General features: G+C 39.4%; 1 protein-coding gene and 2 long non-coding RNA genes across 4 annotated transcripts; all 3 read left to right on the top strand.

The window, feature by feature from the left end:
- The first annotated feature begins 6,445 nt into the window (after window positions 1–6,445).
- LOC112431587 (C-X-C motif chemokine 11-1) lies at window positions 6,446–7,997 on the top strand. The gene is made up of 4 exons (XM_024800250.2): window positions 6,446–6,663; window positions 6,822–6,927; window positions 7,033–7,107; window positions 7,456–7,997. The coding sequence occupies exons 1-4, from the start codon at window positions 6,597–6,599 to the stop codon at window positions 7,526–7,528; spliced, it is 321 nt and encodes a 106-aa protein (XP_024656018.1). The 5' UTR covers window positions 6,446–6,596; the 3' UTR covers window positions 7,529–7,997.
- A 2,388-nt stretch (window positions 7,998–10,385) lies between these two features.
- On the top strand, window positions 10,386–16,564 carry LOC112431585 (uncharacterized). 2 transcript variants are annotated; one of them, XR_013097283.1, is made up of 4 exons: window positions 10,386–10,578; window positions 10,730–10,835; window positions 10,941–11,015; window positions 16,202–16,564. It is a non-coding gene; the product is annotated as an uncharacterized LOC112431585 (long non-coding RNA). The 2 variants fall into 2 exon arrangements; XR_013097282.1 differs by lacking the exon at window positions 16,202–16,564 and adding an exon at window positions 11,438–12,139.
- On the top strand, window positions 15,116–15,981 carry LOC111501281 (uncharacterized). Its single transcript, XR_013097284.1, has 3 exons — window positions 15,116–15,444; window positions 15,603–15,708; window positions 15,814–15,981. It is a non-coding gene; the product is annotated as an uncharacterized LOC111501281 (long non-coding RNA).
- Window positions 16,565–17,286: the final 722 nt, after the last annotated feature.

The following is a 17,286-nucleotide window of genomic DNA, read 5'->3' as shown; positions in this document are numbered from 1 at the left end:
TAATGTTACAGCACATGATAGAGGTCATGACAGAGGCAAAGAAAGTGAAAATGATCCATAACAAGTCTGACCAAGATACTGCTTCAGCGCAGGTGTTCAACTTAAAATCATTTTATACAACAGGAAAAAAAACATTCTTACTAAATAAAAACTTCAAAAGCTGACATTACCGCTACAAACCAACAGATGTCCTACAGAGACAAAAAAACTCTTTGTCCTTTCTTATGTTTTACTTTCATTTTCTGGAACACACCCCGTGACGTATGTTAACCTTTACGGGCATTTCAAAGTTTGTCTTCTTATCCATGCACATAAAATTCTGTTCATTTTGAAATGATACCGAAAACATAGTTGCGACCATCTTAATATGATGTTGATTATGATATATAATCTTTTTTTTTCATCTGTAGTTTTTTAATGACAGAGAAAAAACACTCTGCTGATGCACAATGAGAACAATGAAGCCTTTAATCCACCAACGCAATGAACTCTACTGTGATTAATAGGCTTGTAAAACTTGTCTGTGTGATAATAAACAGAATGTATACAGTTATTTCCACAAATCATAAACATGTTGATTTTTTTATTTGTCACACAAATAGGTGATTTCATGTCTCCCAACTTGCCATGAAGTTTTAACGTTCGACGTAACAGAGTAAGCATGGTAGTGGTAGAAATTAGAGAGTGTTAATCTTACAATCTTCAGGTTTTACACACTTACATACACACACGCAGTTACTGTCCTTCTATTTAGAAAGGCAGAGGCGTCACGATGTGATTATTTTACGTGTAGTTGTTTTTTTTCCTGTGTAATATATTCAACATTGCTATCAATACATTTTTCAATCCCTCTGCAAAATGGATTCAAAAACATAAACAACTGTTGGATACTGTTTGTCCGTGATTTGTACAGGGGAGCAAATTGTGGCAGGATCAGCCTGATGTATCCCGCTGTAACTTTACTGTATAAAGAGCTAACATCTCCAAAATGTCAGGAGTAGTTAGTCATTACAACAAGTGTTTGTGAACTAAAAATAAAAGAATGTGGGATACTGTTTGTCCGTGATTTGAAGAACCCAGCCCATGCTCCCGACGAAGGGAAACCAATTCTACAGGGGAGACCTACCTCGCACTTGTGCAGGTGAAGCCAAAGGGAAGATATGCTTCACCATATTTTCTAGTCTTTGGCTCAGCAATGCTTCATCTCCTGATTTGTGTTTGTGGAGGCGCCCCGTTCTAGCAGTGTCCAAGCTTTGGGTTTTTTTTGTTTTGTTTTTTCCTTTTCATACCGTGGCCCCCGTGCAATGGCTCTGCGCCCCCCCCCCCCCCCCCCCTCCAGGGGGCGGGCCCCACACTTTGGGAAGGTCTGGACTATGCTATGTGAGTGTCTCAAAATTATAGCAGTAACCAATGTGAGCATACAGTGGGGCAAAAAAGTATTTAGTCAGCCACCGATTGTGCAAGTTCCCCCACCTAAAATGATGACAGAGGTCAGTAATTTGCACCAGAGGTACACTTCAACTGTGAGAGACAGAATGTGAAAAAAAAAATCCATGAATCCACATGGTAGGATTTGTAAAGAATTTATTCGTAAATCAGGGTGGAAAATAAGTATTTGGTCAATAACAAAAATACAACTCAATACTTTGTAACATAACCTTTGTTTGCAATAACAGAGGTCAAACGTTTACTATAGGTCTTTACCAGGTTTGCACACACAGTAGCTGGTATTTTGGCCCATTCCTCCATGCAGATCTTCTCGAGAGCAGTGATGTTTTGGGGTTGTCGCCGAGCAACACGGACTTTCAACTCCCGCCACAGATTTTCTATGGGGTTGAGGTCTGGAGACTGGCTAGGCCACTCCAGGACTTTCAAATGCTTCTTACGGAGCCACTCCTTTGTTGCCCGGGCGGTGTGTTTTGGATCATTGTCATGTTGGAAGACCCAGCCTCGTTTCATCTTCAAAGTTCTCACTGATGGAAGGAGGTTTTGGCTCAAAATCTCACGATACATGGCCCCATTCATTCTGTCCTTAACACGGATCAGTCGTCCTGTCCCCTTGGCAGAAAAACAGCCCCATAGCATGATGTTTCCACCCCCATGCTTCACAGTAGGTATGGTGTTCTTGGGATGCAACTCAGTATTCTTCGTCCTCCAAACACGACGAGTTGAGTTTATACCAAAAAGTTCTACTTTGGTTTCATCTGACCACATGACATTCTCCCAATCCTCTGCTGTATCATCCATGTGCTCTCTGGCAAACTTCAGACGGGCCTGGACATGCACTGGCTTCAGCAGCGGAACACGTCTGGCACTGCGGGATTTGATTCCCTGCCGTTGTAGTGTGTTACTGATGGTGACCTTTGTTACTTTGGTCCCAGCTCTCTGCAGGTCATTCACCAGGTCCCCCCGTGTGGTTCTGGGATCTTTGCTCACCGTTCTCATGATCATTTTGACCCCACGGGATGAGATCTTGCGTGGAGCCCCAGATCGTGGGAGATTATCAGTGGTCTTGTATGTCTTCCATTTTCTGATGATTGCTCCCACAGTTGATTTTTTCACACCAAGCTGCTTGCCTATTGTAGATTCACTCTTCCCAGTCTGGTGCAGGTCTACAATACTTTTCCTGGTGTCCTTCGAAAGCTCTTTGGTCTTGGCCATGGCGGAGTTTGGAGTCTGACTGTTTGAGGCTGTGGACAGGTGTCTTTTATACAGATGATGAGTTCAAACAGGTGCCATTCATACAGGTAACGAGTGGGGGACAGAAAAGCTTCTTACAGAAGACGTTACAGGTCTGTGAGAGCCAGAGATTTTCCTTGTTTGAGGTGACAGAATACTTATTTTCCACCCTGATTTACGAATAAATTCTTTACAAATCCTACCATGTGAATTCATGGATTTTTTTTTTCACATTCTGTCTCTCACAGTTGAAGTGTACCTCTGGTGCAAATTACTGACCTCTGTCATCATTTTAAGTGGGGGAACTTGCACAATCAGTGGCTGACTAAATACTTTTTTGCCCCACTGTATGGTGAATGTTGAGAATGAATGACAGTCATGATCATAAGTTTATTCTTCACTTCTTAAGCTGCTGGAGATTTCAGAAATGTAAAGTGTGTGTTGTTAATGCTACACTCAATTAGATGGATACTGGTTAAACATGTGCTTTCCCGTATGAAATTCCTTCTGTCCTAATCTCACCTCCTCTTCCTTGGAATCTACCAGAGGTTTCAACTTTCACTTCCTTTTTAGGGCCTTCCTTCAGAGTCAGCGTATTACATCAAGAATAAACTTTACATTTTAATGGCAAGGCAAGGCAACGCATTAAGCATCTACACAAAAGGGAGAGTGATGATGCATACACTGTTAGAAAGTCTGCAGATGTTTGCATCCACTTATTTTTAAAATAAAATGGGTGGATTTTTGTCTTCACTGGTTCACTGGTAACTGTTCAATAGAGTGTATAGTTGGTGGATGAATTACAAGTGGGAAATCTGTGAAAACAAAGAAGACGGCGTCTAAAGACAGCATCATGGAGCAGCCAGAAACTACCAACACTGTGGTACAGAGCATCTAGAGAAACCACAGCTGTCAAAAGACAACTATTACACTGGTCAGAGGGCCCGGTGGCGCCAGTGTCCGGCAGCCTTGCCTCTGTCAGTGCGCCCCAGGGCAGCTGTGGCTACAATGTAGCTTGCCATCGCCCGCCAGTGTGTGTGTGAATGGGTGAATGACTGAATGTAGTGTGAAGCGCTTTGGGGTCCTTAGGGACTAGAAAAGCGCTATACAAATGCAGGCCATTTACCATTATGTTTTATCATGCACAGTCTGCTCAAACATATTTATTGCAGGCAAGTTTAAACGACACTAGTAGGCACTCAAAGACAACAAATGGCTGCTGCAGTTTTTTCTCTTTTACTGTACACACACACACACACACACACACACACACACACACACACACACACACAAGACAAAAAAACAACCAAACCAAAGCTTATAGTCCAACCTAAAGATGAACGTGACTTTGTACAGCTTGATCACATGATGCTTCAGAGTCCAAACATGCTTCACTTTGTCTTACACTCTCTCTCTCTTTCATGCACATATGCGTTCATGATTATTCCTAGGAAATTTCAGCCTGTAAAAATGACAGGATTACAGCTCCAAAGAAAGAAAAAAACAGTATTTTTTTTGGATTGAATGTGAGCCAAATTGATGTTCATCACATAAATGTGTAGACATAGCACAGGCAGACAGAGATGGACTATTTCCAATGTAGCTGCCTTTGTGTCTAAGTGCTGGAATTAAGTGTGGTGCAATATGACTGACCCACGTGAAAAATCTGGTATGGGAAAATAATCCCTGGAAATCTTCTTTATGTTCCTACAAGGATTTTAGGCTTGATACTAACAAAAGGAGAGTAGAAAAAGAAAAATATACAAGGCAAAAAGGGATCACCACTCTGAAGGTTGGGGCTTGTTTGGATCAGTCACAGGGAAGATATTTTTAGCTTAACTGTCATCCAAACAATGACTTTCTGGACAAGTTTGTTCAATTATAAAATATCTGAAAATATCATAAATTATATCAATGATCTAACTGAGAATGTTCACCAGTAGCATTATGCTTCATCAACATAGCACAAACTAAAACATTATTATTGTTTCAGCCTGAGATAGAGTGGTAAGACTAGGGAACCAGAGGAAACACAGCACAGCAAAGTATGAGTTAAAGATAATGTGTCTTTAGGTTGACATTAGTTATAACTCTCTGCACTTCAAGTATGCCGGTTACTGGAAAAACCTTTATCGTTGCAAATCACAGACAATCTTTATGGTTTACTTGGATTACTAAAGAGGAATGCAGTGTGGGGGTGACAGTCATGACAAAGCTCACTTTTCACTAGTAAGAAAGCAAGAAAGAGATTACAGTTGCAACACTTGGTGTTGATCCAATTCTTAGTTTTATATGAGCCACAATAGCAGTTCCAGAGTACTGCTGACTGAAAGCCAGCTGTGATGCAAGATATCTGTGAAAACTATATTCTAACTGAAAGCCAGCAGTATTTTCACCAGAATCTTTATTTGGATCCCACAATTCAGGTGTTAAAGAGGGTCACCGAATATGTGTTAATGATCAGACTGTACCATTCTGAGGCCATGCGATTCAACAAAGGCATCTGCATTAGAGCAGAGTCCATATAAAGACGGAGGGATGGAGCAGTCAACTTTGTGATTTTCCATAAAACTGCAAAAAGGTCATCAAAGTGTGTTTGGTGGACTCTCCTGTGCTAATGTGCCCTGACAAAAGCAGGATTTGAGAATGAGCTCTGGAGATTCAGCGGGAAACAAATCAGACAATGATGCCTTTGCTCTGGATGTCTGCATCACAGCCCAGTTACTCGTCTTTGTACGAGGAATAACAAAAGACTATGAAGGAACTGGCAGTAGTGCCAGTCAGTGATAGGGACTACAGTAGGAAGTGATTTGTTCTTGAAGGTAACTCCATGCTTAGCTAAGGCTTAACCTGCAATGGGATACACTGGCAGGTTTTACAACCTATGGATGTCCAAATCTGACCAGGAAGAATGCCAGACTTCACAAAAGGCCCAGTTTCTTATGTGGCCCATTGGAAAAATTCATTGCTCACAATTGGATTGGAGCCCCCACACCCCCAAGAAAATATTATGTCAATATGTTTAGAAAGAAATAATATTTAGATAAGGCATATTCCTCTGGGGACTCAGTACATCACATCCTTACAATGATGAAAGTGCACACTCTGCTTACAAACACGCTGATTTCAAAAGGATAGAAACACAATGCAGATTTACTGTGTTTATGCAAAGATACACAAGTACATCTCCAAAGAATGGATGAAAAAAATGCCTTTTTAGTAGAGTTCTAAGGAGGACATGTTATGCTCTAACATTCCCTTTCTTTTTATTTACTGTAAATCTCAGGAAAAGACAAATGCTGTTTATCGTAAGGAGAACTGTAAGTAAACTTTGAGGAGAGTGCAACAGAAAGAGTAAAAGATTAGGCATCAGCGCTTCTGCTGTCCAAACTGTTGATATTAGACTGATCGTTGAGAGAGATTTCACTTCTCTGGAAGTAGCTCAGCAACATAGAAGTTCATTTATTCTCAAGACTCACACATTAGTGACTGGAGTTAGTTCAAACATGAAAAGAGAAGTCTGACGTCAGTTTCAGCGAATACAAGCGACACCTGAAGGCAGGCATGTCTCAACATAAAGAAGTCACAGACAAAGTCCTTACAATTAGGTGAATGTAGAAAGTTTAAATGCCAAAGAATTGCGACAGCAGGATTTACAGTGTGGGAGAACGCAAATCAAAAAAAATTTTTTTTATTGCAGCCACTTCTTAGGAAGACATCCTTGGCCGGGGTCCACGTACCTGTGAGTGTATATAAGGAGGTTCAGAGATGATGAACCTCACAGTCCTGCACACTCAGGCAGCTCGAGAAGTGAAGGAGACGCACAGCAGCAGAGATCCTTCATATCTGAGAAGAACAAATCAGTTGAAGACTGAGCCTTCAGTAGATCCTCCACTCAATAATTTAAAAGCTTTAAGATGAAGACAAGTGTTGCCATCCAGTGTATCGTTCTCCTGGCCTGCATGGCCCTTTGCACTTCACATGGTAAGTGTGTTTCATCAGATTATGGAAAACTTTGTTGTATTTGTGCAGTTTGAGAGAAGCTAAGTTATGCTAACAAATCAATTTAGATATATTTATGTTTAAGTAAAATATGAAACTGCAGCAGTTTAACCTTAATTATCACTTTCTACCTTTTCCAGTTATTCCAAGGTGCCGGTGTTTGAACACCAGTAAGTCTGTAAGAGGTCCCATCACTGAAGTTAAGGTGGATGAGCCTCGTCCATACTGCAACAGGAGAGAAGTCATGTAAGTGCCCACAGTGACAGGAGCACATTATTAATAAGAGCTCAGTCATTAATAAGGATTGTTTATAAAGTGGTTTTAAATCAAAGCTTTCTTTACATGTTACAGTGTCACACTGAAGGATGGGAGTGAACGGTGTCTCGATCCTCAGTCTAAATTCACCATAATGCTGCTAGAAAAACTGTAAGTCACACAGATGTTTTTTTTTCTTTCATTCGCTGTTATTCAGCTAAATGTGAGTTAAATGTTAGAGAGGAAGTCAGTGAAGTTAAAACAGGAACATCAACTCACTTTGGAGCATCAGTGCGAGGCTCTGCACATCAGTGATTAAAAATCAGAATCAGCATACTTTATTAAACCCTAAGGAAATTGTGTGGGTTAGAGTTTCTCTTGTATGGTAACACAACACTGATGGTTTTACTGATGGTTGTAGAGCAGCAGTTTAAAGCTCAGGGTAAAAATGCATGACTTGATCTCTTCACTACCACTGGAGCTTCAAGGTCTCATCTCTGTGATACGTTGTCTTTGCAGGAATCAGATGAAAAATACGACCATCAGCCCTCAAACAACCACATCACCAGCCGCAGTGCCAGAATCATCATGATCCACTTTGCATGTTTAGCGCTGGTACAACATGTGTCGATCAAGAAGGAGCAGCACAGCTCGGGTTCTCATCACAAAATATAAATGCAAAGTAGACAGTGACAGCTACAACTGACAGCAAGTTGTAAACAGATTTAATATCAGATGTAAAATATTTATTATCCAAGTTCTCAGTCATTTTTTTCCGGAGACAATCAGGGACGGGCGTTGGAAATCTTATCATTCAGCCTGTCTTCTGATTGAATTTCTGATTAATAAGCATTTTTTTTTTTTAAAGTATGTTTTTTGAGTTTTGTGTCAGACAGCAGTGCTCTTATTCAGTGCACATGCAGACGTGATGTGTGTGATAAATGTGAGCAGTGGTTATAGGTTAATGTGTAATTTATCTATTATTAAAGGGTTTGTAAACAATTAAAGAAGTGAACTTTTGTGGATACAGCATGTTTATGTACCATGTTTATTTTTAATGCTGAAAAGTTCCTCAAAATAAATAATAAATCTGGCGTTTGTTAAAAAAAATTACATCTTTTCACTTTATTATAACTAACAACTCACCAGTTTACCACCACTTAAGACACAGTCAGCAAAAAGAGAACAAAAACAAACAAAACAAAAGGAGAGGCCGAATCTAAATATCAATATGTTTGGCATTAAACCTGGTTTCACTTCAAACTATGAGCATCAACTGAAAGAAAAAAAGGTTCCAAGTCATTAAACTGCTTTGCTTTTATCTCTGAGCTGTGAAAGAGATTGATTCATGAGCGGTGATGTGTTACAGCATCGCTCACAGTAGATCAAGACAGCAGATTGGATGTAAGCATGTGTAAAAACACAGATATGCTTAAAAGGGAAAAAGTTTCTTTCTTCTGTAATTTGTACAAATTAGAGATCAAGATCAGCGTTATGTAGGACACTCACTGGCCATTTTATTAGGTACACCTCTCTAGTACTGAGCCCACTCTTGCTTTGGACTTCCTGTTTTCTTCATATCAGCTTGAAGCACTCTGGTCGTTTTCTAGCATCAGAACTCCCACTCACTGGAAATTTCTTCTTTTTCTGCCCTTTCTCTGTAAACCACAGAGGTGGTTGTGTGGGAAGAAATCTGTAAATAAAAGTTTACAAAGAAGTCCCCTTTATAATTCCTGGACTGCAACTAAAAAGATGATAAACCTGAAATATCTAAATTATGACTGTTTTATGCAACTAATGCAACCATTTCACAGACTTGCTTGTTTTTTTAAAAAGCTTTATACACTTACACACTTTGCAAAACAAAATATGATCACGTTTAAATTGTGTAATTTCATTTGTAGTGAAGCATTTCTGGGATAGGCTCCAACCACCCCACCCCGCCTGCAACCCTGACAACATTAAGTGGAGGATAATGAATGGATGGCATTTCTGAGTGGACTTGTTGTGGTTAAGCATATGCAGCTCCAGAGTTTGACCATTTTTTGTGCATTTTTGTAAAATTCCTTTGAACTTTGTTTTCTGTTGTAACTTTTTCAGGCCCTCTTGTAACTCATTGTTTATTTTGCATATGATGAAACACTTTCATCCCATATCTGCAGAACTGCCATTCCTCACTAAAAGGAAGTAAAAAATTTTGAACTAACGCCTAAAAGATGGTGTCAGCTTTTTCTGCAGACAAGATGAATGTACTTTTTGTCTAACTGAATAGTTTGTGTTTATTATCTCGGAAGAGGGCCAAATTAAAACAAAACAAAACAACAAAAAACATTATCATATAGTTTCAATACTGTTCACTTACCTCTGCCAAACAGTGACTGTATAAAGACTCGACCTGCATGGTTAGCTGTGTGATTGCAGAGGAATGTGCTGGGTGTCTGCCAGAAGGGAAATATCTCACTCTGCTCTTGAGATAACAGAGGTCAATGCTGTCACTATACCTGGTTTTGAGCCAGTTGCCGGTGTTACTCGTCATTACTCACATGAACTCCAGAGTAGTACTGTTGGCTCCAAGCCAGCAATAGTGCTGGAAAGTTACTCAAAATATCCAGAGCTTTTATTTGAATCCCAGAATCCCCCTTCAGCAGGTAATTCAGGTCCCAAATATGAACCCATCATACAAGAACAAAACCTCAGCACTGACAGGAATTAGTCTAGACGCAGGTGGTGAAGAAGGAGGCTTGGATGGAGCTCTGAGTGACCAGCATGAAGAGAGAGATGGGAAGTAGGTGGGCTGAGTGAATGAGAGTCAGAAAGGCAGAATAACACAAGAGAGCTGAGATATAAAGTACGCTGAACGGGAGCTGACTGGCTCGAAGAAGTTGGTCAAGAAGATGATTGTACTAGAGCTGTGATGTCAGCAGTGTGGTAAAGTGGAAGTGTTGTAGAGGACAGACTAGCAGCCGAACACCTACGAAAGCAGGCAGATCACTGATTACAGATCTTCCTTGGTGAACTTGCACATAGGATTCATTACAACTTCCAGCCTGAGAGACTGAACTTTAGAAATATACTCTGTTTGGTCTTCTTGTAGACCAACTCTGCATGTGAAGTACAGATGGTATTAAGTCCCAGAGCCCAGATAAAGGAAGATCTTGACAACCTGTCCCTCCAGCCTTCAAGGTCCACTGCAACACAGCTGTATGGTCTCGCTGAAGGTCACGTTTGAACAACTTTCCTTGGAATTGAATATTTGTAAACTCAAATGTGACGCAATGAGGAGCTGTTAACAGGAATTGAAAGTACAACACAGCCACTGGATTTCTACTGTGAGAGGACAGGAAACAGATTTTTTGCAGTCACTTCTTAGGAAGACATCCTTGGCCAGAGTCCACCCAGCTGTGGGTGTATATAAGGAGTTCAGAGATGATGAACCTCACAGTCCTGCACACTCAGGCAGCTCGAGAAGTGAAGGAGACGCACAGCAGCAGAGATCCTTCATATCTGAGAAGAACAAATCAGTTGAAGACTGAGCCTTCAGTAGATCCTCCACTCAATACTTGAAAAGCTTTAAGATGAAGACAAGTGTTGCCATCCAGTGCATCGTTCTCCTGGCCTGCATGGCCCTTTGCACTTCACATGGTAAGTGTGTTTTTATGGAAAACTTTGGTGTATCTGTGCATCTTGAGAGGAGCTGAATTATGAAAACAAATCAATCTAAATATATTTATGTTTAAGTAAAATATGAAACTGCAGCAGTTTAACATTAATTATCACTTTCTACCTTTTCCAGTTATTCCAAGGTGCCGGTGTTTGAAGCCCAGTAAGTCTGTAAGAGGTCCCATCACTGAAGTTACGGTTCATGAGCCTTGTCCATACTGCAACAGGAGAGAAGTCATGTAAGTGCCCACAGTGACAGGAGCACATTATTAATAAGAGCTCAGTCATTAATAAGGATTGTTTATAAAGAGGTTTTATATCAAAGTTTTCTTTACATGTTACAGAGTCACACTGAAGGATGGGAGTGAACGGTGTCTCGATCCTCAGTCTAAATTCACCATAATGCTGCTAGAAAAACTGTAAGTCACACAGATGTTTTTTTTTTCTTTCATTCACTGTTATTCAAATTAATGTGAGTTAAATGTTAGAGAGAAAGTCAGTGAAGTTAAAACAGGAACATCAACAGTCACTTTGGAGCATCGTGCGAGGCTCTGCACATCAGTGATTAAAAATACTGATGGTTTTAGAGTAATAGTTCAAAGCTCAGGATGAAAACTGCTTCTGGGTCACAGGACAAATCTGATGGATGAACAATTAACAAGCTACAATAATTGAACGGCTTTATCGTGTTTTTGCTAGTAAAATTCAGGATCGTCATTCTCATAATTTAGAAGGTGAAGAAGTTAAGAGAGAAATCACTGCTTGAGTGTTATGAGTTATGAATCTGTTCACTATCACTGGAGCTTCAAGGTCTCACGTCTGTGATTTGCTGTCTTCACAGGAGGCAGAAGAAAAGTCAGCATAAGACGACCGTCAGCCCCCAAACAACCACATCATCAGCCACAGTGTCAAACTCATTATGATGCACTTTGCATGTTTATTACTGTTACACAAAAGAAACCAGACATCACTTAATGAGAAGAAGGAGCAGCCGAGATCCGGTGCAGGTTTGTCCACCACATCCCACCGTGGTCTATGGGACTGAAATCTGGTGACTCTGGAGGTCATTTACATGCAGTCATCTCACTGTCATGTTCAGGACACCAGCTTGAGTTGTGAGATATGGTTCATTATACTGCAGGAAGTAGCCTTCAGAAGATGTGTACACTGTGGTCATAAAGGGATGGACATGGAAACAGTAAACAGTGAACATTGTTCAGCTGTTGGACTGGATACATGTTTAAGTATTTGGGATTTTTTAATCTTTTTTTTAATGCACTTATCATCAAGAGTGGCTCCTCCAGCTGATTTTAAACCAAAGCTCTCCAAACCAGCTGATATGAGAGATCCACTTGAGCTCGCTTCATAGTTCACCCCTCTGTTTTCCTTCCCTCGAGTGCAGCCTTTGTGTTTTGTGTTTTATTTCATTTCATCGTTGGTCTGTTCTGGATTATTTTTATAACGTGTATATTTTTGGATTCTCAGCGACTGAAATAAAGGTTGTTTTCTGTTTGCTTCACTTTCTTGCCTTTGAGTCCAGTATCTGGGTCCTTAACCTTGCACATAGTGACACAATCTCCTCTTTCATATCTAAAACAACCAATTCTGAGATTTTAAGAACATTTTGCTCTCTAAAAATGAGGCTTGATCGTCAGTGTTCAGTGTCAACACTGTGAACTGTTTACTATGATAATTTTGCAGTTTGCTTTAAAAATTTCGCTTAAACACGATGCAAGAACATGATACACATGTGTGACTCAAACAGCTTCATCATGAACTCGAGATCACTGAATCTGAATCCTGCATGAAAAGGTGTGTCGGGTTCTGAAGACATAACCATTAATCTTGTAAGAAGTGAGGGGATAAAACATCACTCTTTCACATTTAGCTGGTGAAAACTGTTTTGTGCCAAGACTAAATTTATTAGCCTTGATTTTGTGTTTAAGTCACTGCTTCCTGTAAGGAGTTGAACATGGGAATAATAATAATAATAACACATTTCCAAACTCCAGATGTGAAAAAGTTATCTGAGGTTTGGGAACTGGGAGCTGAGCCTGTCGTGGGTTTCTGCCAGGAGTGAATGAGACCTTTACAGGGGGACCCTCGGTCAAGGTTTAAATCTAAAATACAAACTCTCCAATCAGTTATGTGTTGATACATTTTATTAAGATTATATTTCACCCAACATATATTTTAGTTAGCAATAGACAGAAAATAGAAATCTAGAAAACCAGTGGTCATCACATGTACAGTAAAGACATCACTAAAACCATTTAAACGAACACTTTGTGGTGAAACTCTCCTGAAGTAAATGTCGACATCTGGATATTTGGTTCTGAAAATGTTGCACAGATGCTGAACTTTAACTGGAAGCTCTACTTGGATACTTTCCAGCACCATCCTCGAGGGTCACATGCAAATATGTTGATATAGGCTACTGAAGTAAAAAGCTGCGTTTCTCAGCTGCAGAGTTACACTGAAAGGATACATATTTAGGCTAGTTAGTGCCCAGTGACAGATTAATAAAATACTAGAAAATTCATTCAATTCAATTTTATTTACCAGCAAGCACCAAAAACATTGGCAACAAAGTGCTTTATATTGTAATGTAAGGGTAAAGAGAAAACTCCAACAATCAGATAACCACCTATGAGCAAGTACTTGGTGACAGTGGGAAGGAAAAACTCCCTTTTAACAGAAAGAAACCTCTGACAGAAGCAGGCTCAGAGGAGGAAGACAGGACAAAGACACGCTGTGAAAGAGAGCCACAGACTAATAATAACTAGTGACTAAATACAATAAAAAGTGAAGAAGTAGCACTCAGTGCATCATAGAAAGCACCCAGCAGCCTAGACCTCTTGCAGCATAACCAATTGGGCTGGGATTTCTAGAACCGATTCCATTACGATTCAATTTTGATTCAGACAGAAATGTTGTAATTCTTCATTTATCAGTACTGACAGTTGTGAGACTTCATCAGAGGTGTAAACATCACAGCAGATGCCATTCTGTCAAAGTAACAGAGGATGAAACACAGAAAAACATGAAGGAAATTTCTTGGCTTGTCTTTTTATAGCAGTTAACCTTAAAAATACTCTGCAGTAGATCAAAAACAGAAGAAAACCATGAACCAACATATGAACATTACCTGATGCTGCCGAAGTGAAGCAGAGCAAAGTTACAGAGGTTTTATTAGAGACACAGCCAAGGGTTTTGCAATTTCTCAGAATTTTAAAAAGTTTACACTTCTCTGGTATTGAACAGCAGAAATTAGATTTTCTTGTAGGAAGTCATATAAAAACAACAGCAGGAGACTGCGCTGTAAACAACGGTAGACTGGTGCGTAATACGCAAATCCAAATGTGCAAAACTGATATTCACCACAGTAATGCTGATGTCTGTCACAACACAGTAGATGGATAAGACAAACACATAGGGACTTGTTATTATTTCCAGTGTAGCTGCTAATGTCTGCAAGTGCTGGAATTGAGCATGACTCACACTGATTTCATCACAAGAATAAGATTAGATCTAAAACCCATCTAGCCCAGGGACTAGCTGACTGTGACTGACTTCCCATATCATTCACACAACATCGTCTGGTGTTTTCTCGCTGAGGGCAGGAAACTGAAGGAGAAACAGCCTCACCCACCAGACTGACAAGAGGCTGAACTCGCTCCCCTCTTCACAAAAAAAAAGACTGAGTTGTAATAAGCACACACACCAGCACCAGTCCCTTTACTACATTGCTACTGCTACTATTTCATACATTTCAGAGGCGTCCAAATAGGCTACATGTCTTCATGCAAGGTATCTGTCAAAATACCTGAATATACCTGTCCAGTGGAAGCACGTTGAAGGAGTGGAGAAGCGAGTGTGAAACATTCTTAATGACGAAGTCTGCCTTGGTTTCTGCTGTGATTGGTGACCTTATTAATCTGAGAATTTCAGTATTTTTAAAAGTGATGGAGACGTTTTTTCTTGCATTCCCACACCCTTACAGATTTACTGCATTTACTAAATGCAATGATATACATGCACATCTGCAAACAATGAATAGAAAATGATCTTTTCAGCTGTGTTTAAAGGAACTTCCCATTTTCTTTCTTTTTATCATTTTATTTCTTTATTTTATTTATTGGAAATTGTTCAAACACTTTTGTCATAAAGAGAAGTGTAAGTAAACTTTAAGCAGAGTGCATCAGAAACAGTAAAATATTAGTCATATCATATCATATCATAATTTGAGCTGTCTAAATTATTAATATTAGACTGATCATATAAAGACTTTATTGCATTTCACCTCTGTAAGTAGATCAGAGATACAAAATATCCTTTATCAGCAAAACTCACATGTGAGTGATTGGAGTGAGTCCAAAACAAGTGAACTGTGACATCAATTTCAACAAATACAAACGACACCTGAAGGCAGGCAGGTCTCAACATCAACCAGTGGCACAGGAAATCTTTGCGAGTAAGTGAACGTATAAAGTTTAAATGCCAAAGGATTGCGACAGCAGGATTTCCACTGTGGGAGGACAGACATCGGAAAGTATTTTTTTCAGCCACTTCTTAGGAAGACATCCTTGGCCAGAGTCCACGTAGCTGTAAGTGTATATAAGAAGTTCAGAGATGATAAACCTCACAGCCCTGCACACTCAGGCAGCTCGAGAAGTGAAGGAGACGCACAGCAGCAGAGATCCTTCATATCTGAGAAGAACAAATCAGTTGAAGACTGAGCCTTCAGTAGATCCTCCACTCAATACTTGAAAAGCTTTAAGATGAAGACAAGTGTTGCCATCCAGTGCATCGTTCTCCTGGCCTGCATGGCCCTTTGCACTTCATTAAGTAAGTGTGTTTTATCAGATTATGGAAAACCTCGGTGTATTTGTGCAGTTTGAGAGGAGCTAAATCGTGACAATGAATCAATCTAAATGTATTTATGTTTAAGTAAAATATGAAACTGCAGCAGTTTAACATTAATTATCACTTTCTACCTTTTCCAGTTATTCCAAGGTGCCGGTGTTTGAAGACCAGTAAGTCTGTAAGAGGTCCCATCACTGAAGTTACGGTTCATGAGCCTCGTCAATACTGCAACAGGAGAGAAGTCATGTAAGTGCCCACAGTGACAGGAGCACATTATTAATAAGAGCTCAGTCATTAATAAGGATTGTTTATAAAGTGTTTTTATATCAAAGCTTTCTTTACATGTTACAGAGTCACACTGAAGGATGGGAGTGAACGGTGTCTCGATCCTCAGTCTAAATTCACCCTAATGCTGCTAGAAAAACTGTAAGTCACACAGATGTTTTTTCTATCATTCACTGGTGTTCAACTTAATGTGAGTTAAATGTTAGAGAGGAAGTCAGTGAAGTTAAAACAGGAACATCAACAGTCACTTTGGGGCATCAGAGTGAGGCTCTGCACATCAGTGATTAAAAATACTGATGGTTTTACAGAAGCAGTTTTTTCCAAATCAAGATCCTTTTTTTATTCAGAAAGTAAATAAGACAAAAAAGTTGGTTGATTTTGTTGTTAAAGCTTTAAAAGTTGTGATTTTTTTTTTGCAACCCAGCCTCATCTCTCTGATATGTTGTTTTCACAGGAATCAGATGAAAAATACGACAGTCAGCCCTCAAACAACGACAGCATCGGCTGCAGTGCCAGAATCATCATGATGCACTTTGCATGTTTAGTGCTGTTACAACATGTGTGTATTAAGAAGAAGGAGCAGCACAGCTCTCGTTCTCATCACAAAATATAAATGCATTTAATTCCTCAGCCTATCTTCAGGCTTAAGTTGTGATTACTAAGCATATGCACATTTATATATCTGCATCTATATATATTTATTTTTGTAAAGTATGTAACACAAACATTAATTTATTTGTGCTATTTTAACATTTTCACAGGTGAATTTAATGTATATTCGTACCATGTTTGTCTCTTTGATTCTGAAATGTACAACAGTGACTCCGACTCAATAAATCTTTAAGTTGTTGAATAAGTTACATCTTTTCACTTTATTATAACGACTAAATAATGTTTTAATTGTAAGGAGCCAGAGGAAATATTAGACAAACAGGAACATACAAAGAGGGAAAGGTGCAACCAGCACAACAACAACATGAAAAAAAAAAAATCCAATGAAACATTGCCTTTAAAATCTCAAAAGTAAGCAGCTGCTTCAGTTTAAACAGGACTTTTTTGAAATTACCAACACAAGAGTGCTGCGTCTTTGATAGAGTTTCTAGCAGGATAACAAAGTGTGTGTTATAACACAATATGTGTTATCCTGCGCACACCCAATTACACCACCAGCGAGACTCCTAACCTCTCTGTCCATGCTCCTCCCCTTCCCTCTCACACAGGGTTTCATGCTACTAGCACTTACATACTTAAAGTGAGAGGTACCCCCTTTTAGGTTCCAATCCCAAAACACTGACTTAAAAGTACTTTATGTAAACACATATATTTTCACATTTATTAATCCTGAAAAAATGACTTATGTAATGAATCTATGAATTATAAAACAAACATGAACTCAATCGTAAATAAAAATATAAAGCAGACGTCTGGCGCTTACACCAGGTATTACCAATTACGAGGTATTCCTAACAAAAAAGCAGAAAACTGTTTACATATTTAATGCAGGACATAGGATCTGATTATCTTATGATTATCATATCA

Source organism: Maylandia zebra, linkage group LG3, assembly GCF_041146795.1.
Source record: "Maylandia zebra isolate NMK-2024a linkage group LG3, Mzebra_GT3a, whole genome shotgun sequence".
NCBI classification, from domain to species: domain Eukaryota; kingdom Metazoa; phylum Chordata; class Actinopteri; order Cichliformes; family Cichlidae; genus Maylandia; species Maylandia zebra.
Note: the sequence above shows the minus strand (reverse complement) of the source record. Positions and strands in the feature narration are given on the sequence as shown.